The sequence below is a fragment of the Bufo gargarizans genome, unplaced genomic scaffold, assembly GCF_014858855.1.
Source record: "Bufo gargarizans isolate SCDJY-AF-19 unplaced genomic scaffold, ASM1485885v1 original_scaffold_1321_pilon, whole genome shotgun sequence".
NCBI lineage: Eukaryota > Metazoa > Chordata > Amphibia > Anura > Bufonidae > Bufo > Bufo gargarizans.
In genome coordinates this window covers 269,418-296,267 of record NW_025334307.1, presented here as the reverse complement: position 1 = coordinate 296,267, position 26,850 = coordinate 269,418, and the positions used below count along the sequence as shown (strand labels likewise).

Here is a 26,850-nt window from a genome sequence, read left to right as displayed (position 1 = left end):
GTGTCACGCCTCCTATAGAGTTGAGCTATACCCAAGGTCTTCTGTGTCCCCCAAGGAAATTGGGCGAGAAAAGTATTTATTGATGTAATTGCTAATAGGTACAGAGTATGCATTAATATACTTTCCGTTCTTTCTTTTAAGTTTTTCCAAATATGTATACAAACAGTAAAATAAAGCATTGACAAAATCATTACTTAATTTAACTGGATGATATACACTATATAGGGAAGGAAATAAGTGTCAGTTCATAAAATAAAGAGAGCCCATTAAAATGGCATATATAGAAAGAAAATTGTATATTAATCCTAATAAGTGCAAGAAGTTATTTGCACATCCGCTCATGAGCCTAAAATCAGGGCATAGATCAATCAGTTAGAAAGAGTAAGTCATGAGCACTCACAAGTCAGGGATAAATGGGGGTGGTGCCTTTTGGGTATCCCATCAGAAACTCAAATTGGAGAAGGGATTTTGCCCCCAAATTGGATAAGAACCCCCCAGCTGTGGACCGGGTAGAGCCATCACAAAGAAGGAACGAAAGACAAGAGGGATACAGGGTAAATGAAAGGTTTAGGCCTAACTGGCCTGGCTTCAAGAAGTAAGATGAATAAAGGCCAGCCTGTTCTCTAGAATCAGAAAGGGTTGCATTGTTTCTCATAAAGTAGAATTCAGTTGATCTTCTGGATAACTGCTGAGATTGGTAAAGAGGAGGATCTCCATCTGGAAGCAACATGTATTCTTGCAGCCCTCACGATATATTGTAAAAGCTTATGTGCTGCATTGGTAAATGCTGGAGGTTTAAGACCTAATAGGTAAACAAATTCTGATAAAGGAATATTAGTCCAAAACTGCCAAACTATAGGGCAGGTCCACCTAACTGTAAAGAGTATTAGCATTCTCTTGGCAGCCTCTAAAACATAAAGGGGAGACTGTTGGGTAGATAAATCTAGAGGGTACAATATATATTCTATGAAATACTTTCGTGGAAGTCTCCATAAGTGTTACCTTTCAACTCCCTTTGCTGGTCACCACTGTAGTTAATGTTAAATGCTTGTTAATTTACATTTAAGTGAATATCAAGAGCTGGAAAACAAAATCGAAACACTGAAAACAAGCCATAGCCTGGCCCTTGGCCGACAGAAGGGGTATGAAGATGAAATAATGCGTTTTAAGAAGGAACTGCGTGAACCACAGTACAAAGATGCAGAAGAAAAGCATAGAGAGATGATGATTGTTATGAGGACTACAGAGCTGGCCAATAAAGACCTGGATATCTATTACAAGACATTAGATCAGTGAGTAGTTCAGTTTACCCTTTGAGATTGTTATACTGCAATTATGTAGAAATCACAACATGGTTGTGATGCAACAGACGTTCTACATTCCAGCCAGGGTTGTCAACTGTCTGTAAATTTGCAATGTACTGTACCTATGACTCTAGTGTAAGACAGATCTGCCAGAACATATTAAAGATGTAAATTTTAAAATGGTACTGTAATTTTAGAAAACTTTTCCTGTCATAGTGACATATCAAAAGTTTTGATGAGTGGGGTTCTGAGGGCCAAGACCCCATGACAATTGCAAGAATGAGGAGACAGAATCACTCGCATAACGTACTCTCTCCCGTTGCTGCAGTAGACAGACTCGATATTGACACATAGACTATATATTGAGTCCTTATCCTGCAGAGAGGAGAGAGAGCGCTCGTCTCTCCTCGCTCTAGCTATCGGCAGGGGTTTCAATAATCGGACTCCAAATGATCTAAACATCGGATAACATCAGATATGTCGTCATGACATATGAAAAGGTTTCCCAAATTACAGGCACACTTTAACCATCTCCCGACCGCCTAACGCAGGGATGTGTCCTGCGGGCGGCCGGGTTATTCCTCCTAGACGCATCGGTGCGTCATCTCGCGAGAGCATGCGCACGTTCACAGCAACGCTAAGCTGACAAGTTGATCTACAGCCTGCCAGCAGCGATCATTCGCTGGCAGGCTGTAGATGCGATTTTTTTTTTATAAACCCCAAAAAGGTATATTAGACGCTGTTTTGTTAGCAGCGTCTAATATACCTGGTTCTCTGGTGGTCCCTTTTGCTTGGATCGTCCACCAGAGGACACAGGCAGCTCTGTAAGTAGCACCAATCACTACACTACACCCCCCCCCCCCCCCGTTACTTATTAACCCTTGATCACCCCATATAGACTCCCTGATCACCCCCCTGTAGGGCTCCATTCAGACGTCCGTATGTGTTTTGCGGATCCGCAAAACACGGACACCGGCAATGTGCTTTCCGCATTTTGCCAGAACTATATAGAGAATGCCTTTTTTTTATCCGAAATTGCGGACAAGAATAGGACATGTTCTAAAGGCTCTACAAAAAACTCAGTGTTCGCCCGATCAGGCCTGATCTTGTGCGCACACTTGCGTTCAGTCCACCCCACCGCAGTGACAGAATTTTGTTTTTCTGATCACTGCAAAAACACCGTAAAATCGCTGCGGCGCTATAAAGATCACTTTTGAGGGGCATGGCGAGTTCATAGATTTTTTTTTTTGGCACTAGTTAGCGGAAATAGATTATTATTATTTTTTTCTTACAAAGTCTCATATTCCACTAACTTGTGACCAAAAATAAAATCTTACATGAACTCACCATACCCCTCACGGAATCCAAATGCGTAAAAATGCCCTGTGAAATCCTAAAGGTACTCATTGGAATTTGGGCCCCTTTGCGCATCTTGCCTGCAAAAAAGTGTCACATGTGGTATCTCCATACTCAGGAGAAGTAGGGCAATGTGTTTTGGGGTGTATTTTTACATATACCCATGCTGGGTGAGAGAAATATCTCAGTAAATTGACAACTTTGTATAAAAAAATAGATATCTCTCACACACAGTATGGGTATATGTAAAAATACACCCCAAAACACATTGCCCTACTTCTTCTGAATACGGTGATACCACATGTGTGACACTTTTTTGCAGCCTAGGTGAGCAAAGGGGCCCAAATTCCAATGAGTACCTTTTAGGAGGGCATTTTTAGACATTTGGATTCCAGACTTCTCATGCTTTAGGGCCCCTAAAATGCCAGGGCAGTATAAATACCCCACATGGGCCCCTTTATGCACCTAGGCTGCAAAAAAATGTCACACGTGGTATCGCCGTACTCAGGAGAAGTAGGGCAATGTGTTTTGGGGTGTATTTTTACATATATCCATACTGGGTGAGATAAATAGCTCTGTAAAATGACAACTTTGTAAAAAAAAATGGGAAAAATTGTCTTTTACAGAGATATATTTATCTCACCCAGCATGGGTATATTTAAAAATACCCCAAAAAACACATTGCCCTACTTCTTCTGAGTATGGCGATACCACGTGTGACACTTTTTTGCAGCCTAGGTTCGCAAAGGGGCCCAAATTACAATGAGTACTTTTAGGATTTCACAGGGCATTTTTACACATTTGGATTCCAAACTACTTCTTATGCTTTAGGGCCCCTAAAATGCAAGGGCAGTATAAATGCCCCACATGTAACCCCATTTTGGAAAGAAGACACCCCAAAGTATTCCGTGAGGGGTATGGCGAGTTCATGTAAAATTATATTTTTTGGCACAAGTTAGTGGAATATGAGACTTTGTAAGAAAAAAAAAAAAAAAAACATTTTCCGCTAACTTGTGACAAAAAAATAAAAACTTCCATGAACTCACTATGCCCATCAGCGAATACCTTAGGTTGTCTACTTTCCGAAATGGGGTCATTTGTGGGGTGTTTCTACTGTCTGGGCATTGTAGAACCTCAGGAAACATGACAGGTGCTCAGAAAGTCAAAGTGCGTAAATTAATTCTTTTGCACCATAGTTTGTAAACGCTATAACTTTTACCCAAACCAATAAATATACACTTATTGCATTTTTTTTTATCAAAGACATGTAGAACAATACATTTAGAGTAAAATGTATATAAAAATGTAGTTTTATTTGAAAAATTTTACAACAGAAAGTGAAAAATCTTATTTTTTTGCAAAAATTTCAGTCAATTTTGAATAATATCAAAAAAAGGAAAAATGTTAGCAGCAATGAAATGCAACCAAATGAAAGCTCTATTAGTGAGAAGAAAAATAGGTAAAATTCATTTGGGTGGTAAGTTATATGACCGAGCAATAAACCGTAAAAATAGTGTAGTGCTGAATTGTAAAAAGTGGTCTGGTCATTAAGGGGGTTTAAGCTAGGGGGGCTGAGGTGGTTAATTAACCATATTCTCCAGTTAATAGTTTCTAACATGTGTTTTGTCTCTGCTTTAGCATTCACCATATATTACCATGTTTCCATTCATGTAATGTTTCATTGATGTTGTACCTATTGTTACATTTATCACTGCGCTCGCCTGATCAGCGGCATGGAGTCAACAGTCACTGACAGCTGGGCCCCTGCTGCATACACCGGCATCGGTGAAAACGCAGATGCCGGCGTATTAGCCCCTTGTACGCCGCGGTCAAAGCTGACCGCGGCATACAGAGGGATTGCAGAACATACGGGTTCCATCCGCATCTCCATCAGGTCCCTGCGCTGCAGTGACCCAATGGCAGAGAAGGCAAGCCAATGAGAAGCCTGTGAGATCCAGCCCTTAGGCTGGGTCTCACAGGCAGGCTGTCAGCATACAAGCTTTAAGTTTTAAAGTTTTAAGTAAAAAAAACTTGTCTAAAAATAAAACATATTGGGTATTGCCGTGTCCGTAATGCCCGGCTCTATAAAACTATTGCATGATTAACCCTGAACGACGTTGAAAAAATAACATTTTTGTTCTAAAACAGTCATTTTTTTGTCACCTTACATCACAAAAAGTGCAACGCCAAGCAATCAAAAAGGCGTATGCCCCCCAAAAAAGTACCACTGAAACCGTCACCTCACCCCTCAAAAATGAGCCCCTATATAAAACAATCGGGCAAAAATAAAAAAAATATGGCTTTCAGAATATGGAGACCCTAATGCATGATTTTTTTTTTTGTTTCAAAAATGCTTTTATTGTGTTAAAAGTGAAAAAAAATTGACTAATTAGGTATCGCCGTGTCCATAACAACAAGGTCTATTAAAATATAACATGACCTAACCAGGTGAACACCGTAAAAAAAAAAAAGCAATTTTTTGTCACCTTACATCACAAAAAGTGTAATACCAAGCGATCAAAAAGTAATATGCACCCTAAACTGTAAGTTATCAAAACTGATCACAGTCAGATCTATAATAGTATTAGTGTCACCTTAGTTCGCCCTCCACCAAAAACGCAGTGTTTGCCCGATCAGGCCTGATCGGTCGCCCACACGTGCGTTCACCCACGCCCGCCCCGCCGCAGTGACAAAAAAATATATATATTTTTTGATCACTGCACAATCACTTTACAAAAGCTGCAGCGATAAAAAAAATCAGTTTTGATATTTTTTATCAATCGCAGCGGCCTCCGGTACTTCGCTAGCCTCCCATTTGTAAGACAGGCTTGCTTTTTTTCTTGGGTAGTCTCAGGGAATAAGTTTAGTAGTCCAAATGTCAAACAAGAGGTATTCTTCTGAAGAGGCCTACAGGCTTCTGACCCAGTCGGATGAGGAATGGAAACCCTCATCTGATGAATCCAGCGGGTCAGAATATGAACCTGTAGAAAGCAGTGGCAGTCTGACCCAAAGTTTGGACGAGGAGGTTGCGGTCCCTGATACCACCAGGCGTACCCGGCCCCGTGTTGCTACACCACAGGTTGCGCAGGATCCGCTTGAAGAGCAGCAGAGTGGTGCGGGCGCTGTCGGATTACGTAGTGAGGCATACACCAGCAGCGCAGCCCACCCTGGACCTAGTACCAGCACTGCCGTACAACATGATGAAGTGGCGAGCACCAGAAGGGCAGTTGAAGCTGGTACGGTGGCACGTGCAATAGTTACCCCGTCGCAGCCACTGCACAGACAGGCCCGTAGAGCCCCTAGAGTCCCTTAGGTGCTGGCAAACCCTGATTGGCAGTCCCAAACTTCAGCCGCACCATTAGTTCCCCCTTTCCGCGCCCAGTCTGGAGTTTGGGTTGAGACAGCTCAGATCGGTTCGGCACTGGGATTTTTTGAGCTGTTCTTGACTGTGGAGCTCTTGGACATAGTCGTGGCAGAAACAAATCGGTATGCCACTCAATTTACAGCCGCCAACCCCGGGGAAGCTATTATGCCCAGCCTTTCCAGGCGAAACTCGTCCAAGTTTCCGAATTGAAAAAAATTCTGGGCCTTCTCCTCAACATGGGTCTAAGCAAAAAGCAAGAATTGCGGTCATATTGGTCCACGAACCCAATTCATCACATGCCCATGTTCTCTGCTGCCATGTCCAGGGCACGATTTGAGGCCATCCTACGTTTCCTGCACTTTAGCGACAACACCACCTCCCGTCCCAGAGGCCACCCAGCTTTTGACCGGCTCCACAAAATTCGGCCCCTCATAGACCACTTCAACAACAAATTTGCAGATTTGTATACCCCTGAGCAAAACATCTGCGTAGACGAGTCCCTTATACATTTTACCGGGCAGCTTGGCTTCAAACAATACATCCCAAGCAAGCGTGCCCGGTATGGGATCAAATTGTATAAGCTCTGTGAAAGGGCCACAGGCTATACCCACAAATTTCGGATCTATGAGGGTAAAGATCAGACCCTGGAGCCGGTCGGTTGCCCTGACTACCTGGAGAGCAGTGGGAAGACAGTCTAGGACTTGGTGTCACCCTTATTTGGCAAGGGGTACCATCTTTATGTGGACAATTTCTGCACAAGTGTGCCCCTCTTCAGGCATTTGTTCCTAGAACAGATTGGCTGCTATGGCACTGCGCGACCTAGTCGCCGGGGCTTCCTCCAACGGCTCGTTACCACCCGTCTTGCAAGGGGGGAGAGGGCTGCCTTGTGTAATGAAGAACTGCTCGCGGTGAAATGGAGAGACAAGCGTGAGGTTTACATGCTCTCCTCCATTCACGCAGACACGACAATCCAAATTGAACGACAACCAGTGTCATTGAAAAGCCCCTCTGTGTCCACGACTATAATTTGCTCATGGGAGGGGTGGACTTCAATGACCAGATGTTGGCTCCTTTTTTAGTTTCCCGACACACCAGACGGTGGTATAAGAAGGTGTCTGTATATTTGATTCAATTGGCTATGTACAATAGTTTTGTTCTCTACAGTAAGGCTTGGAGCACAGGATCCTTCCTCAAATTTCAGGAAGAGATCAGCGAGAACCTCCTGTATCTAGGAGGTTCCGTGGCCCCAACCACCAGTGTAGTGAGCCGTCTACACGAGCGACATTTCCCCAATGTCATTGCTGGTACCTCAACCCAACCGTCGCCCCGAAAAAGATGTCGTGTCTGTAGCAGGAGTGGAATTTGTGTCCTGACTGCCCTGACCACCCTGCCCTATGCTTAGGGGAGTGTTGGCCATACATGTAATGATTGTCCATACATATGATTGCGGAGACCCTCAAATGCCAGGGCAGTACAAACACCCTACAAATGACCCCATTTTGGAAAGAAGACACCCCAAGGTATTTGCTGAGGGGCATATTTTTTGTCCTAAGTTAGCGGAAAGGGAGACTTTGTGAGAGAAAAAAAAAATAATTTCCACTAACTTGTGCCCCAAAATGTATTTTTCTATGAACTCGCCATGCCCTTCATTGAATACCTTGGGGGGTCTTCTTTCCAAAATGGGGTCACATGTGGGGTATTTATGCTGCCTTGGCATTTTAGGGGCCCTAAAGCATGAAAAGAAGTCTGGGATCCAAATGTCTAAAAATGCCCTCCTAAAAGGAATTTGGGCCCCTTTGCGCATCTAGGTTGCAAAAAACTGTCACACATGTGGTATCGCCGTACTCAGGAGAGGTTGGGAAATGTGTTTTGGGGTGTCATTTTACATATACCCATGCTGGGTGAGATAAATATCTTGGTCAAATGCCAACTTTGTATAAAAAAAAAAAAGGGAAAAGTTGTCTTTTGCCGAGATATTTCTCTCACCCAGCATGGGTATATGTAAAAAGACACCCCAAAACACATTGCCCTACTTCTTCTGAGTACGGCGATACCACATGTGTGACACTTTTTTGCAGCCTAGGTGGGCAAAGGGTCCCACATTCCAAAGAGCACCTTTAGGATTTCACAGGGCATTTGTTACACATTTTGATTTCAAACTACTTCTCACACGTTAGGGCCCCTAAAATACCAGGGCAGTATAACTACCCCACAAATGACCCCATTTTGCAAAGAAGACACCCCAAGGTAGTCCGTGAGGGGTATGGCGAGTTCATGGAAGTTTTTAATTGATACAAGTTAGTGGAATATGAGACTTTGTAAGGAAAAAAGAATAAAAAAAATAAATCCTCATTTTCCGCTAACTAAAATAAAAAGTTCTATGAACTCACTATAGAACTCACTATAGTTCTATGAACTCGCTATACTCACTATGCCCATCAGCGAATACCTTAGGGTGTCTACTTTCCGAGTCAGAGCTGCTTCAAAAAGCTTCAAATAGTTATTGCGCTATAACTTTTACCCAAACCTTTTTGTTTTTTTACCCAAACATATTTTTTTTTTTTTATCAAAGACATGTAGAACAATAAATTTAGAGAAAATTTAGATATAGATGTTGTTTTTTTTTGAAAAATTGTACAACTGAAAGTGAAAAATGTCATTCTTTTTTCAAAAAAATTTGTTAAATTTCAATTAATAACAAAAAAAGTAAAAATGTCAGCAGCAATGAAATACCACCAAATGAAAGCTCTATTAGTGAGAGGAAAAGGAGGTAAAATTCATTTGGGTGGTAAGTTGCATGACCGAGCAATAAACGGTGAAAGTAGTGTAGTGCAGAATTGTAAAAAGTGGTCTGTCATTAAGGGTGTTAAGCTATGGGGGCTGAGGTGGTTAATCAGTTTTAAATACCTTGATGGGTGTAGTTTCTAAAATGGGGCCATTTATGGGTGGTTTCTATTATGTATAGCCAGAGAGTGACTTCATACCTGAACTGGTCCTTGCAAATTGGGTTTTGGAAAATTTCTTAAAAATTTTAAGATTTGCTTCTAAACTTTTAAGCCTTCTAACGTCCCAAAAAAATAAAATGTAATTTGCAAAATGATCCAAACATGAAGTAGACATATGGGAAATTTAAATTAATAACTATTTTAGGAGGTATCACTATCTGCTATAAGAGCAGAGACACTGAAATTTTGAAGATGATGATTTTTTCCAAATTCTTGGTAAATTTGGTATTTTTATAAATAAAAATGAAGTATTTTGACTTAAATTTACCACTGTCATGAAGTACAATATGTGAAGAGAAAACAATCTCAGAATGACTTGGATAAGTTAAAGCGTTTTAAAGTTACACGTCAGATTTGCAAAAAATGGCCTGGTCCTTAAAATGAAAAATGGTAGAGTCCTGACTGGGTTAAAGAGACTTTGACCCTGATAAACTGCTGTGGTTTTTAACCTTGTATCTACAAGATTGGGAATATGCTGATTCTTAGGTTTGATTTAACCCCTAAAGGACTCAACCCTATTTCACCTTAAGGACTTGGCCATTTTTTTGCAAATCTGACCAGTGTCACTTTAAGTGCTCATAACTTTAAAACACTTTGACTTATCCAGGCCATTCTGAGATAGTTTTTTCGTCACATATTGTACTTCATGACACTGGTAAAATGAAGTCAAAAAAATTATTATTTTTTGCATAAAAAAAAAACAAATTTACAAAAGATTGGGAAAAATTTGCAAATTTCAAAGTTTGTTTCTCTACTTCTGTGATGCATAGTAATACCCCCATTACATTCCCCATATGTCTACTTCATGTTTGAATTATTTTGCGAATGATATTTTATTTTTTGGGGATGTTACAAGGCTTAAAGTTTAGAAGCAAACCTTGAAATTTTTCAGAAATTTACAAAAACCCAATTTTTAAGGACCGCCACAGGTCTGAAATCACTTTGCGAGGCTTACATAATAGAAACCGCCCAAAAATGACCCCATTCTATAAACTACACCCCTCAAGGTATTCAAAACTGATTTTGCAAACTTCGTTAACCCTTTAGGTGTTGCACAAGAGTTATTGGCAAATGGGGATGGAATTTGAGAATTTCATTTTTTTGTCTAATTTTCCATTTTAACCCATTTTTTCCACTAACAAAGCAAGGGTTAACAGCCAAACAAGACTGTATCTTTATTGCCCTGACTCTGCCATTTATAGAAACACCCCATATGTGTCCGTAAACTACTGTACGGGCACACAGTAGGGCATAGAGGGAAAGGTGCGCCGTATGGTTTTTGGAAGCCAGATTTTGCTGGACTGTTTTTTTTTACACCATGTCCCATTTGAAGCCCCCCTGATGCACCCCTAGAGTAGGAACTCTTAAAAAAGTTACCCCATCTAAGAAACTAGACCCCTCAAGGTATTCAAAACAGATTTTACAAGCTTTGTTAACCCTTTAGGTGTTGCACAAGATTTAATGGAAAATAGAGATACAATTTCAAAATATCACTTTTTTGGCAGATTTTCCATTTTAATATTTTTTTTTCCTGTTACATAGCAAGGGTTAACAGCCAAACAAAACTCATTATTTATGGCCCTGATTCTGTAGTTTACAGAAACACCCCATATGTGGTCGTAAACTGCTGTACACGGCATGGCGCAGAAGGAAAGGAATGCCATACGGTTTTTGGAAGGCAGATTTTGCTGGACTTGTTTTTTTGGCACCATGTCCCATTTGAAGCCCCCCTGATGCACCCCTAGAGTAGAAACTCCAAAAAAGTGACCCCATTTTAGAAACTACGTGATAGGGTGTCAGTTTTGTTGGTACTAGTTTAGGGTACATATAATTTTTGGTTGCTCTATATTACACTTTTTGTGCGGCAAGGTAACAAGAAATAGCTTTTTTGGCACGTTTTTTTTTTGTTATTCACAACATTCATCTGACAGGTTAGATCATGTGGTAATTTTATAGAGCAGGTTGTCACGGACGCGGTGATACCTAATATGTATACAATTTTTTTTTTTTGTGTGAGTTTTATACAATGACTTCATTTTTAAAACCAAAAAAATGTTTTAGTGTCTCCATAGTCCAAGAGCCATAGTTTTTTCAGTTTTTGGGCGATTATCTTAAGTAGGGTCTCATTCTTTGCGGGATGAGATGACGGTTTGATTGGCTTTTTTTACACCGTTTTTTTTTTTGTTTTTTTACGGTGGTCACCTGAGGGGTTAGGTCATGTGATATTTTGATAGAGGCGGTCGATACGAACGCGGCGATACCTAATATGTATACTTTATTTTTATTTATGTAAGTTTTACACAATGATTTCATTTTTTAAACAAAAAAAATCATGTTTTAGTGTTTCCATAGTCTAAGAGACATAGTTTTTTCAGTTTTTGGGCGATTATCTTGGCTGGGTATGATTTTTGGACATTTAACCCCTTAGAGGGAGAGAACGCCCCCTGAAAACTTATCTGCCCCCTCCCCACAACACAAATGTGAGGTGCCTAGAAGTTCTCATGGCAGCTGGAGACTTAGTGAAGACTCTGTTTGCCATTGTAGTACTCCTAATACACTGTGCCATATGGGTACAGGTCGTTCTAATGAGACATTAAAGATAATTTTCACCTAAAACATAGAAATACTATATACTAGAAAATAAAAAAATGTAAAGCCAGACTTCGGTATCTGTATTTCATTTAAAGAACTTTTCCTCAGAATAGGTAATCAATATCAGAGTAGTGGCGCTGCGGTGACAGGGACCTGATGAGTGAGAAGGTAGCCCAATGCCTTGCAGAGACATCAGGGCCTGCCTTCTACGGAAGCCTTTGGGTGAGTCTCCTAGGCAACTGTTAGTGTATGACACAGTGTAATACACCAACACACAATGCATTACAATACAGATATATTGTAATGCATTGCAGAAGGGATCAGACCCCAAAAAGTTGAAGTCCCGGATTTGGACAAAAAAAAAGTGTTTTTAATAATAAAGTTTCAAGTAAAAACTCCCCTTTTCCCTGATTTTAAAATAAAAAATTTAAAAAAGAAAAGAAAAAGCACTCATATTAGGTATCGCCGCATTCATAATGATTGGCTCTATGAATATATCACATAATTTACCCCATCAGAAAAACACGGTAAAAAGAAAATAATAAAACTGCGCCAAAAAAGCCATTTTTTTCACCGTACACCACAAAAAGTGCGATACCAAGTGATCAAAAAGTCGTATGTACCCCAAAATAGTACTAATCAAACCATCACCTCATTCCGCAAAAAATTAGCCCCTTACATAAGACAATTGGTCAAAAAATAAATATGGCTGTCAGAAAATAGAAACACTAAAACATCAATTGTTTCAAAAATGCTTTTATTGTGTAAAACTTAAATAAATTTAAAAAAAGCATTAGGTATTGCCACATCCGTAATGACCTGCTCTATAAAAGGATCACACGATCTACCCCTTCAGGTAAACGCAGTAAAAAATAAATTTTGGGTCATTTTGGCCCATAAAGTATAATATTGAAAGATCCAAAAATCATATGCACCTAAAAATGGTACCAATAAAAACGTGAACTCTTCCTGCAAAAAAAACGAGCCCCTGCACAAGATGATCAGCAGAAAAAAAAAATTAAATGGCGTTCAGAAACAAAAAAAAAAAGTTTTTTCCAAAAATGCCTTATTATGTAAAAATGAAACAACCAAAAAAAAGTCATATTTCATATTGTCGTGTCTGTGACAACCTGCTCTATAAAAGTAGCACATCATCCAACCTTTGAGATGAACATACCCCAAAATTGTATCAATAAAACTGTCACCATATCCTGTAGTTTCTAAAATGGGGTCTACTGTAGGATGCATCAGGGGGGCTTCAAATGTGACACTGTGTCTAAAAACCAGTGCAGCAAAATCTGCCTACTCTAATTTATGACTGTCATGAAGTAATGTCACGAGAAAACAATCTCTGAATGGCTTGGACAAGTAAAAGTGTTCCAAAGTTATTACCACATAGTGACACGTCAGATTTTAAAAAAATCGCCTGGCAGGAAGGTGAAAACAGGCCTGGGGTAGAAGGGGTTAATTACAAAAAGATCAGAGTATTCTACAGGGCTCCAGATGGCGACCAAAATGGTCGCCAATGCGACTTAGAACTGCTAAATGGCGACAAGACTTTTTAGTCTTGTCGCCATATGCATCCTAGACCCTCGGCTTGCTGCTCTGCCTCTAAGAAAAAAAAGGCTTTCATCCAGCAGACAGACACACGCTGCAGATGTCTGCTGGGTAAAGACCCGCCCCTCACCCTACCCGGCATAGAGGGTGGGCGTGGCTTGTGCTCCCGCTTCCAGCAGTCTGGCAAGTTTTGGAGTTGAGTCTGCTGTGGAGCTGAGCTGCTGGAGACACTTCAACTAGGGCAGCACAGAGCTCCCGCATGGGCTTCGGCTAATAACACTAGGCATGCAGATTTATTAGTGTGTTTTCTAGGACTGGGTCCCTATGAGGTCACAAGGAGAAGGCAGAGATCTGTAAGAACAAGTATAAGCACCGGCTGTGCTGCTTTAACACCACAGTATGTCGGGGGGGGGGGGGGGGGGGGGGGGAATCCGCTGTCCTGGTCTGCATAGCACTGCCAGGGTCTCATAGCATTATGTTGCGTTATGATGCTATGTAACCCTTAGAGGTCTGGAATGTATTGGATAACACTTACCTAATGCGGTCAGTGTTATCCAATACATTCCAGAACTGTAAGGGTTACATAGCATCACAAATCAATATAATGCTATGCAACCCCAGCAGTACAGAGCTCCTGCAGACACACTGGTGTGAAACCAGCGCAATCCTATCAATGCACAGACTAGTAACCATTTCTGCTCATAAATCATATAATCTATTCCCCTTATTTCACAAGACCAGTATTCACTTCCACATAGAGAATAGCAATCGGATGTCAACCTTTCCGTCAGTCCGTGTTACTGCTGGCAGAACAATGAAACAATGGGACTCCCCCGGCCTAGAGGTTCGCTCAGCAGTCCCATGGCACGCCAATTGACAAGGAGAGATTGTCGCCTATACTGCGCACCGTCTAGAAAAGGAGGGAGATGTCCATACATGGATCCTGGCTGACACGGGGGTGATGGGCAGAGAGCCCTTAACTGCTCCTTTCTGTGCCAAAGACATGTGGTAGAGTTAAAAAGAGGGAAAATGGCACTGAAGCAGCCTATAAGGGGTTAAGCACAGGCTAGTTCAGCTGTCAGAGGAGGTCCCCTAGCTTTCGTACATCTCTGCTTGCTGGCAGTGAATGGAAACCTTTAAGGTTGACATTCACAGATTGAATGTCCATGTCCAGCCAGAGTTACACAGTGAGCAGCACTAGAATATGGGCAATCTTTCCTCCCTCTGAGAGCAAAGGTTTTCATTCACTGACAGGCAAGCAGAGGGGTTGAGAATAAAGAGTAAAGCTCGTGAAGTATTATATTTTTATCTGTTATATTTTTTCTTAATGAAAAAAAAAAAAAAAAAAGCTGCCCTCCCCCCACCCCCACTGTCATGCTGGTCCCGTCAACACGTGATGCCCGCTGATGTGGTCACTGGTTGCAGTGGCGACTCAAGTGATTGGCCTTTTAAGGAGTGCAGTGGGGATAGTTTATTTGAACCCATTCTGTGTCACATATAGAATAATACTGGTTTGAAACCCCTTAAAGAAAAATATAAAAATTACTCCTTAAAGGGTTTGGATACACTAATTTCTGGACCTCTGAGACTGGCAGGACCTTTGTTGGTGATCATACTTGCCTGATGCCCAGTGCGGGGTCCCGGCTCGTTTGCTCCCCAGCCTTTGTTGCTTGTCTTGAGTCCCTTCATGAAAACCTCCTATTTGACAGCGTTACAGCCAATGACTGACCACTGCTTCCCAAGCATTATGTTACATGGTCATGTGATGCAAGGGGAGCAGATCTCCACCGTGGCCAGAGATTCTTGATGCCACTGCAGCCAAACATTTTCATGGGGAAACCCGAGACAAGCAGTGGAGGCCGGGAAGCAAATGAGCCGGGACCCAGCACCTAGGGATTACCAACGCAAATCTGGCTAGTCTGACAGGTCATGGAAATTAGTGTACAACTCCTTAAACTGTGTGGGCTGTAGCTTAGAAAACCCCATGCTCCTAAGCATCCCAGCTATATTATATGTATTTTAAATTTGGCGACTAAAAATTTCATTTGGCTCCTACATTTTTCAGGTTAGGAGCCAATGGCTCCATGATATTTTGTTTTAGTCTGGAGCACTGTTCTATTTAGTTGCAGCTGTCTCTTTTGCAGAATTTCCAACAAGAAGCGTAGCCACTTTGGGTTAGCTTTTCTGCAAATGATCATTCATTTTCGAGAAACTAATTAAAACTGACAAACCACTATGGGCTTCACTTCTTGCTATCAATTTTGCACAGATGGCTGCCAAAGTAAAGCAAAAACTATTCTGTAATTACACCAGACATACACTTCATGACCATTATTATCTTATTGGTGTAAACTGTCTTCTGTGTAAAGGAAAGCTGCCTACATACTGTAGAGATGTAGATCTTATTAGGATAGACCATCGATATTACCAATTGGTGGAATTAAGGGACCACTTCAATGTTAATCAGGCATAATGCTGTATAAATAAATAAAATAGTCTCTGGTACGTTGCCTTTTTCAGTGTCGCAGGTCCCAATCGTGAAGTGGGTACAGTTCACATAAATCTCAATCCTTTTTCCAGTTGGACCGCGCTGCTCCAGAAGGCAGGAAAAACACCACTTTAATAAAAAGGAGGTTGAGTTGATCCATAGGTTGGACACACTACAACCGAGAGGTATGACTGTTGGTTTTGATCTAGAATCATGCGTCGTATGAATATATGAGTTTGTTCTAGGACCTTTGAGAGGAGGAGGGAAAAGGAGAGTTGATTGGCTGGGAGGGGTCATGTGGTTTGTGATGCAATCGTTGTTCTGAATGAAAGTAGGTGGGACCCATTAGGTAGCGGCCTATGATTGGTTGTGACGTTTTATGGGAGTGGATCTATATGAATGAAAATCGCTATGGAGTTTTAGTACAATTTTATGATCCTATACTATTTGTATGGCTTATGATGTAATGTAGATCAACTTCTTTTATGTATGTATTGGACTTATAATTTTTCTTATATATTTTGTGGCTTGAGAGGTGTAGCATACGCCCTCCTGTGATTTAAAAAGACCGCCCTGGAATGGGCAGATCAGATGCCCCTGACAAAGCTTTTCGAAGTGAAACCCGGGTCGGGTGTATGCAATTTTATACTGTTTGTATTCTATTAACTTTTGCGAGTATAATGAATACTGTTATTCCGTGTATGCGATGGTATTTCACTATTGTGGTTATCCCTTGGTGTCTGACAGAGGCGAATGAGTGGAGACTGCTGTTTTCTGTGGCCTTTTGCTTCCCTATATCCACGGATTATTGGAAGGAGTCTAAAGTAGTGTTTTTCCTGCCTTCTGGAGCAGCGCGGTCCAACTGGAAAAAGGCATAATGCTGTGCATGGTACTGGGAGAAAGGGTTTACATTCTTTCTCAAAATTTTAGGAACAGTTCTCTGCAATAAGGATAAAAAACACTGTAACCTATTAAAATCATTTATACTGCTGTCTACATAGAAAAAAAATAAGTTGTTACATTCTGCCTAGCAGGCTAACTTTATGAAGCTGTAAACAATATCTGCAAGACAAACATCTTTAACCACTTAAGGACCACAGGTTTATACCCCCCTAGTGACCAGGCCCTTTTTTACAAATCGGCACTCCACAACTTTAGCGGTTTATTGCTCGGTCATGCAACTTACCACCCAAATGAATTTTACCTCCTTTTCTTCTCACTAATAGAGCTTTCATTTGGTGGTATTTCATTGCTGCTGACTTTTTTTTTTTTTTTTGTTATTAATTGAAATTTTTTTTTTTGCAAAAAAATTTCATTTTTCACTTTCAGTTGTAAAATTTTGCAATGACATCCATATATTAATTTTTCGCTAAATTTATTGTTCTACATGCCTTTGATAAAAAAAAAATGTTTGGGTAAAAAAAAATGGTTTGAGTAAAAGTTATAGCGTTTACAAACTATGGTACAAAAATGTGAATTTCCGCTTTTTGAAGCAGCTCTGACTTTCTGAGCACCTGTCATGTTTCCTGAGGTTCTTCAATGCCCAGACAGTACAAACACCCCACAAATGACCCCATTTCGGAAAGTAGACACCCTGAGGTATTCACTGATGGGCATAGTGAGTTCATAGAACTTTTTATTTTTTGTCACAAGTTATCATCAAAATGATGATTTTTTATTTATTTATTTTTTCCTTACAAAGTCTCATATTCCACTAACTTGTGACAAAAAATAAAAACTTCCATGAACTCACTATGCCCATCACAAAATACCTTGGTGGGTCTTCTTTCCGAAATGGGGTCACTTGTGGGGTAGTTATACTGCCCTGGCATTTTAGGGGCCCAGATGCGTGAGAAGTAGTTTGAAATCAAAATCTGTAAAAAATGACCTGTGAAATCCTAAAGGTGCTCTTTGGAATGTGGGCCCCTTTGCCCACCTAGGCTGCAAAAAAGTGTCACACATCTGGTATCGCCGTACTCAGGAGAAGTTGGGCAATGTGTTTTGGGGTGTCATTTTACATATACCCATGCTGGGTGAGAGAAATATCTCGGTCAAATGCCAACTTTGTATAAAAAAATGGGAAAAGTTGTCTTTTGACGAGATATTTATCTCACCCAGCATGGGTAAATGTAAAATGACACCCCAAAACACATTCCCCAACTTCTCCTGAGTACGGCGATACCACATGTGTGACACTTTTTTGCAGCCTAGGTGGGCAAATGGGCCCACATTCCAAAGAGCACCTTTCGGATTTCACAGGCCATTTTGTACAGATTTTTACAGATTTTGAAAAAAAAAATATATATTTCCGCTAACTTGGGCCCAAAAAATGTCTGAATGGAGCCTTACAGGGGGGTGATCAGGGAGTGTATATGGGGTTATCACCCCCCTGTCACTGATCACCCCTCTGTCATTGATCACCCCCCTGAAAGGCTCCATTCAGACGTCCATATGTTTTTTACGGATCCACGGATATATGGATCGGATCCGCAAAATACATACGGGCGTCTGAATGGAGCCTTACAGGGGGGTGATCAATGACAGGGAGTGATCAGGGAGTGTATATGGGGTGATCACCCCCCTGTCATTGATCACCCCCCCTGTAAGGCTCCATTCAGACGTCCATATGCGTTTTGCAGATCCAAATCCATGGATGCGTGGATCCGTAAAACACATACGGGAGTCTGAATGGAGCCTTACAGGGGGGTGATCAATGACAGGGGGTGATCAGGGAGTGTATATGGGGTGATCAGGGGTTCATAAGGGGTTAATAAGTGACAGGGGGGGTGTAGTGTAGTGTTGGTTGGTGCTACTGTACACAGCTACCTGTGTCCTCTGGTGGTCGATCCAAACAAAAGGAACCACCAGAGGACCAGGTAACGGGTATATTAAACGCTGTTATCAAAACAGCGTCTAATATACCTGTTAGGGGTTAAAAAAATCGCATCTCCAGCCTGCCAGCGAACGATCGCCGCTGGCAGGCTGGAGATCCACTCGCTTACCTTCCGTTCCTGTGAACGCGCGCGCCTGTGTGCGCGCGTTCACAGGAAATCTCGGCTCACGCGAGATTACGCCAATCGGCGTTAGTGTGACTTGGGAGAGCCGCCGCAATGACGGCTTGGCGGCAGGTGGTTAAAAAAAAAAATATCATATTTTTTACATTTTCTTTTCACAGAGCTATAATGAAGTTTCACAGCATGAAAATGGAAGAAATCAATAAAATTATTCGTGACCTCTGGCGCAGTACTTACAGAGGACAAGGTATTCTTGTTTTAATGTGTTTGGTGACATTAGACCATTAGATAAAATCTCTGCATATGTTGGAACAGTTTTTCAAAAAGGCATTTCAAAGCTGTGAGAGGGATGACAGATTATATGGCACAGAACATGCAATAACATTAGGCAAATTTATGATGAATCCAGTGTGGTTTCAAAATATATATTAACCATTGCGTAAAGGAGTTTTCTGAGATTCTTTTTTATTGATGACCTATCTGGATAGATCATCAGTATCTGATCAGTGGTGGTCCAACACCTAGGAGCTCTGCTGCCTTCTCAAACAACTGATCGGTGGGGGATAGGTCATCAGTAAGAAAATCTCAGAAAACCCCTTCACGCAACATCACGTACATGTACGTGGGGGAATGTGGTGCCTCACAGTGAAGCCGGCGTGCTGGGGTTGCTAGGCAACCAGAGAAGCCGGAAGGAACTGTATTGGAGCCCTGACCCGCCCACGATCGCTGTGATTGGTCCAATACTGCAGAGGGACCAATCGCAGCGCATCGGGGCAGGTAAGGGGGGATTAGGGAGGGACTGTGTGCTTCTCCTTCTCTGATCGTCCCAATTCCTGTCAGGGAAGCGATCAGAGAAGGAGATAGTGTGACAATCTGCTGTACCTATGACATGTATACTAGTCATGGAGCATTGCTACTTAGCGCTACATGACTAGTATACTCGTCATGGCATTCAACTGTCACCATGTCTGCAGACATGGTGACAGCGCTGAGTGCCGGCTGTTACACACAGCCAGGCACCTTGGGTCAATGCCGAGGGGGTTCCTGTGGGGCCCCCCCCCGTATCGGCGATCGCTGCAAACCGCAGGTCAATTCAGACCTGCAGTTTGCAGCGCTTTATGTAGTTTCTGATCCCTGCGGTCTCTGACCGCAGGGATCAGAAACCTAAAAATTGCCAAAAATTAAAAAAAAATTTACCCCCCTGCACCCCTGAATTCATTTATGTGGCGGGGTGCAGGGCGGCAGTTGCGGGAGGCGGGCGGTGCGGCAGGCGGGATCGCGATCCCCCGCCCACCTCCCATTATAATAATCGTTGGTGTACAGTGGTATACCAGGGTGTCAGCACATTGCTGACACCCTGGTATAAACGGCTGACATCGGTGATGCAAAAGGTTAACAGCTCAGGGAGCTCCCTCCCTCTCCCATCGGGGGGCTGCTGTGCCTTTGCAGCCCCCCGATGGAGAGTGAGAGAGCCCCCAGACAGCCCCCCGAGAGCCCCGTCCTTACCCTTCCCCGTCTGCGCAGGCGTCCTGCTGTCCATGGTGCTGAACAGATCTATGCTAAAAGCATAGATCTGTTCTGTGTAAGTAAAATACAGTACAGAACCCTATAGGGTTCTGTACTGTATTTTACAGACATCAGACTCACTGGATCTTCAAGAACCAAGTGGGTCTGGGTCAAAAAAAAGTGAAAAAAAAGTAAAAATCAAAAAACACATTTATCACTGATTAAACATGAGAAAAATAAAATTCCCTACACATGTTTGGTATCACCGCGTCCGTAACGACCTGATCTATAAAATGGTCATGTTACTTTTTCCGAACGGTGAATGCCATAAAAATAAAAAACTATGATGAAATTGAAATTTTGCCCACCTTACTTCCCAAAAAAAGGTAATAAAAGTGATAAAAAAAAGTCGCATGTACGCCAAATTTGTAACAATCAAACCGTCATCTCATCCCGCAAAAAATGAGACCCTACTTAAGATAATCGCCCAAAAACTGAAAAAACTATGGCTCTCAGACTATGGAGACACTAAAACATCATTTTTTTTGTTTAAAAAATGAAATAATTGTGTAAAACTTACATAAATAAAAAAAATTGTATGCATATTAGGTATCGCTGCGTTCGTGACAACCTGCTCTATAAAATTACCACATGATCTAACCTGTCAGATGAATGTTGTAAATAACAATAAAAAAAACGATGCCAAAAAAGCTATTTCTTGTTACCTTGCCGCACAAAAAGTGTAATATAGAGCAACCAAAAATTATATGTACCCTAAACTAGTACCAAAAAAACTCCCACCCTATCCCGTAGTTTCTAAAATGGGGTCACTTTTTTGGAGTTTCTACTCTAGGGGTGCATCAGGGGGGCTTCAAATGGGACATGGTGTCAAAAAAAACAGTCCAGCAAAATCTGCCTTCCAAAAACCGGATGGCATTCCTTTCCTTCTGCACCCTGCCGTGTGCCCGTACAGCAGTTTACGACCACATATGGGGTGTTTCTGTAAACTACAGAATCAGGGCCATAAATAATTAGTTTTGTCTGGCTGTTAACCCTTGCATTGTAACTGGAAAAAAAATATAAAAATGGAAAAAAGTGAAATTTTTTTAATTGTATCTCTATTTTCCATTAAATCTTGTGCAACACCTAAAGGGTTAATGAAGTTTGTAAAATCAGTTTTGAATACCTTGAGGGGTGTACTTTCTTAGATGGGGTCACTTTTAGGGAGTTTCTACTCTAGGGGTGCATCAGGGGGCTTCAAATGGCACATGGTGTAAATAAACCAGTCCAGCAAAAACTGCCTTCCAAAAACCAAACGGCGCACCTTTCACTCTACGCACCGCTGTGTGGCCGTACAGTAGTTTACGGCCACATATGGTGTGTTTCTGTAAACGGCAGTCAGGGCAATAAAGATAGTCTTGTTTGGCTGTTAACCCTTGCTTTGTTAGTGGAAAAAATTGGTTAAAATGGAAAATTAGGCAAAAAAATGAAATTCTCAAATTTCATCCCCATTTGCCAATAACTCTTGTGCAACACCTAAAGGGTTAACAAAGTTTATAAAATCAGTTTTGAATACCTTGAGGGGTGCAGTTTATAGAATGGGGTCATTTTTGGGTGGTTTCTATTATGTAAGCCTCGCAAAGTGACTTCAGACCTGTAGTGGTCCCTAAAAATTGGATTTCTGAAAAATTTCAAGATTTGCTTCTAAACTTCTAAGCCTTGTAACATCCCAAAAAAAAAATATATCATTCCCAAAATAATTCAAACATGAAGTACACATATGGGGAATGTAAAGTCGTCACAATTTTTGGGGGTATTACTATGTTATACAGAAGTAGAGAAACTGAAACTTTGAAATTTGCAAATTTTTCCAAATTTTTAGTAAATTTGGTATTTTTTTATGCAAAAAATAATAATTTTGGGACTTAATTTTTCCCGTGTCATGAAGTACAATATGTGACGGAAAAAACAATCTCAGAACGGCCTGGATAAGTCAAAGCGTTTTAAAGTTATCAGCACTTAAAGTGACACTGGTCAGATTTGCAAAAAATGACCTGGTCCTTAAGGTGAAATAAGGCTGTGTCTTGAAGGGGTTAAGTTAAAGGGGTTGTCTCACTTCAGCAAATGGCATTTATCTTGTAGAGAAAGTTAATACAAGGCACTTACTAATGTATTATGATTGTCCATATTGCCTCCTTTGCTGGCTTGATTTTTTTTCCATCAGATCATACACTTCTCATTTCCATGGTTTATTTTTTTTAATCTTTATATTTTGGGGAATGTATATACATATCTGTTTTTTTAAATATTTTTATTAATAAATAATTGATCCTATATGCAAAACTAGAAGGTGTGCACACCTGTTTTTTTCTTATTCTTTATTTAATATTTCTTATTGGAACTGGGTGACCCAGTAAGGTGGTGAACCCTTATTATCCATTATGTCTGGGTGTGAGCCCCTTTCACTTTTATTTATATTCAGATTGTGCTTCAGATTTCTACCATTGCATTAAAAATGAGCATAACAGTTCAAATTAGATGGTGTTGTTTCTGAAGAAACCACAGGATGTTGGCTTGAAATCTGATTGGCTGTTTGTGGATCCACCCACTTTTTTAAAATTTGAACCAAAGTCACCCAATGACTGACTGACTGCCAAATTTGAGGACCCTGCCATTAACAGTCAGAGTGGCAGTAATTTAAATTTTCCCATATAAAACGAATGGCTCAAATGTGATTGGCTGTTAAAGGCTCCACCCACTTTTCCTAAATTATAACCACACTCATCCAGTGATCCATGGTGTCAGTTTGGGGACTCTGGCTTTCATATTGTAAGGATAATAGCTTTTTACATTTTCTCATTGAAGTCAATAGGGGAAATCTGTTTGTGGCTCCGCCCACTTTTTACATTTGAATTCCCGTCACCCAGTAACCGAATGTACCAAGTTTGAGGACCCTGCCATTAACAGTGTAAGAATGGCAGCAATTTAAATATTTCCACTGAATAGCACTAGGTAATACTTGATTGGCTCTTTTAAGCTCCGCCCAGTTCCCCGAATTTTAAGCCCAGTCACCCAGTCATGGTCTGTGCCAAGATTGGGGCCTCTGGCTTTAAAACTGTGAGAATGGCAGTATTTGAAAGTTTTTTTACAATAAAGTCAGTAGGTGAAATCTGATTGGCTGTTTTAGGCTCCACCCACTTTTCCTAAATTTTGACCGCAGTCACCCAGTGAGTAAGTGTTCTAAGTTTGGGACACTTGGCATCAGGGTGGATTTGATTTAAATCAAACTGATTTAAATCACTAGTCAGTAAGGCTCTATTTAAATCCTACTTTTCTACATAAAGACTAATTCTTGCTGGTATAACTTATAATATGCAAGTAGATGAAGATTTTTAGAATAACAACTTTTCATATTAGTTTGATTAGTTTGATTCTGTATTCATTGGTTTGTAGAAGTTAGGATTAAGGTATTTTTCTCATCTCTGTTTATGTTATAACATTTTTGCTGTGAAGAAGAGGCATGTGATCTCTGCTGAGTCAAATTCAGTTTTGCGAACTGCAAAAGTAAACCAAGCATCTGTGATAATATCTTGTAGGCAGAGAAACTGCCCAATAATCTTACAAAAACCTCTGGAAGAGCATGACATTGTGAATAAGCAAAGGGGGAAACTAACTCTCCTTAGGGAGAGAGAACCTTAATCAGTGTGAGGAGACTTTTAGGCCATACATACTCCTCTGGAATTCTGGGAGGGAAGAAATGCAAATGAGCTCTTAACAAGCTTTGCCTCTAATGCCACCACGTGTAAGGCAGCTATCCTATAAGTCAATATTCAGCTCTTAAAATAAGCCTTGAGACATGACTTGGATATTAAATAAGCCAGCACCTCATCTACAGACAGCTGTTTCGGACACAGGCCTCCTACCCAGTTAAGCCAGTACTCTCTGCTCTGCACTGATGTGGGGCAATCACCCTGAAACAGCTGTCTGCAGATGAGGTGCTAGCTTATTTAATATCCAAGTCATGTCTCAAGACTTATTTTAAGAGCTGAATATATTGACTTATAGGATAGCTGCCTTACATCTGGTGGCATTAGAGGCAATGCTTGTTAAGAGCTGATTTGCATTTTTTCCCTCCCATTGTGAATGGATTAATGGAATTTATTTACCCAAAAATGTTTACATCTACAGCCTTATTCTACATAATTAATAAACTGATATATAACACAAAAGACTTATGGGAAGCTCACCAGAATAGAGCACGACCTGCTATCATCCCGTAGCTAATAGTATATGGCAAATGCAAAGAATGGTCGGCTCACATGAAGTCAAATATAACTTATTTAATCCTCACTATTAAAATAGCACTTATGGATCAAACCATATACAGACAGAAGCAATACAGGTCCTTCAAAATAAATTAGCATATTGTGATAAAGTTCATTATTTTCTGTAATGTACTGATAAACATTAGACTTTCATATATTTTAGATTCATTACACACCAACTGAAGTAGTTCAAGCCTTTTATTGTTTTAATATTGATGATTTTGGCATACAGCTCATGAAAACCCAAATTTTCAATCTAAAAAAATTACCATATTTTATCTGACCAATAAAAGAAAAGTGTTTTTAATACAAAAAAAGTCAACCTTCAAATAATTATGTTCAGTTATGCACTCAATACTTGGTCGGGAATCCTTTTGCAGAAATGACTGCCTCCATGCCACGCCGCATTGAAGCAATCAGCCTGTGGCACTGCTGAGGTGTTATGGAGGCCCAGGATGCTTCGATAGCGGCCTTAAGCTCATCCAGAGTGTTGGGTCTTGCGTCTCTCAACTTTCTCTTCCCAATATTCCACAGATTCTCTATGGGGTTCAGGTCAGGAGAGTTGGCAGGCCAATTGAGCACAGTAATACCATGGTCAGTAAACCATTTACCAGTGGTTTTGGCACTGTGAGCAGGTGCCAGGTCGTGCTGAAAAATGAAATCTTCATCTCCATAAAGCTTTTCATCAGATGGAAGCATGAAGTGCTCCAAAATCTCCTGATAGCTAGCTGCATTGACCCTGCCCTTGATAAAACACAGTGGACCAACACCAGCAGCTGACATGGCACCCCAGACCATCACTGACTGTGGGGACTTTACACTGGACTTCAGGCATTTTGGCATTTCCCTCTCCCCAGTCTTCCTCCAGACTCTGGCACCTTGATTTCCGAATGACATGCAACAGTCCAGTGCTGCTTCTCTGTAGCCCAGGTCAGGCGCTTCTGCCTCTGTTTCTGGTTCAAAAGTGGCTTGACCTGGGGAATGCGGCACCTGTAGCCCATTTCCTGCACACGGTGGCTCTGGATGTTTCTACTTCAGACTCAGTCCACTGCTTCCGCAGGTCCCCCAAGGTCTGGAATCGGTCCTTCTCCACAATCTTCCTCAGGGTTCGGTCGCCTCTTCTCGTTGTGCAGCGTTTTCTGCCACACTTTTTCCTTTCCACAGACTTCCCACTGAGGTGCCTTGATACAGCACTCTGGGAACAGCCTATTCGTTCAGAAATTTCTTTCTGTGTCTTACCCTCTTGCTTGAGGGTGTCAATGATGGCCTTCTGGACAGCAGTCAGGTTGGCAGTCTTACCCATGATTGCGGTTTTGAGTAATGAACCAGGCTGGGAGTTTTTAAAAAGGCTCAGGAATCTTTTGCAGGTGTTTAGAGTTAATTAGTTGATTCAGATGATTAGGTTAATAGCTCGTTTAGAGAACCTTTTCATGATATGCTAATTTTTTGAGATAGGAATTTTGGGTTTTCATGAGCTGTATGCCAAAATCATCAATATTAAAACAATAAAAGGCTTGAAATACTTCAGTTGGTGTGTATCGAATCTAAAATATATGAAAGTCTAATGTTTATCAGTACATTACAGAAAATAATGAACTTTATCACAATATGCTAATTTTTTTAGAAGGACCTGTATATAATGTCAATGTAGAATGACAAATAAAATAACATAAAATATCTAAAATGATCACGGTCCCTCCTTTGTAATGAGCTGCGGAGCTCTCGCAGCTCACAATTTTATATGGTGACTGCAAGACTTTAGACCTTAGTTCTGATTCCCTATGTAAAGTCATCCAGATTTTAAATAAAGATTCAGACTTATGCGGCTTTCTGGTTGTATTCAGTATGATTGTGCGATTATGTTTAGTGCATCTGATAGTTGTCAGTAACCAGCTTGATATAGTGGATGGAAGTTCACTCACTCACATATGCGCCACTCGGACATCCCATATATGTCGCTGTTATATAAATGAAATGCGCTTCTTACTGGGTCCTTGTAGCTCTATCCGCAAGGCGATACCTGTTTGTATATACACTACACACCGGCGGCCCCACAGATGTTGTTTCGCTGGTGGCGGCACTTCGCGCCTTGCGCAGTGTGAGTTTCCGGACGCTGACAGCTCCACGAGTCGTTCCTCGCTGTTATCGAGACTCCGCTCACACGTGCTTGGATTTTGCAGTCGCCAAGTTGTATCAAGTTGTATCTTCTTTCTGTATTTTGTCACACTCTGGATTTTGATGGTATGAACGTATACCACAGGGTTTTTAAAGGATGCAGTCACTCTTATCAGACGCATTTCAAAACCGCAAGTGTTTCTTCCCCAGTGGCAAAATAATTA

General features: G+C 41.1%; 1 protein-coding gene across 1 annotated transcript in view; it reads left to right on the top strand.

The window, feature by feature from the left end:
• LOC122923183 (DNA repair protein RAD50-like) overlaps window positions 1-26,850 on the top strand; it is a gene marked incomplete at its 5' end in the record, with an annotated part of 164,550 nt that overhangs the window by 79,481 nt on the left and 58,219 nt on the right. The window contains 2 exons of the mRNA XM_044273917.1: window positions 1,068-1,292; window positions 18,842-18,927. Of these exons, the coding sequence (XP_044129852.1) occupies window positions 1,068-1,292; window positions 18,842-18,927 (311 nt within the window). The remainder of the gene's footprint in view (window positions 1-1,067; window positions 1,293-18,841; window positions 18,928-26,850) is intronic.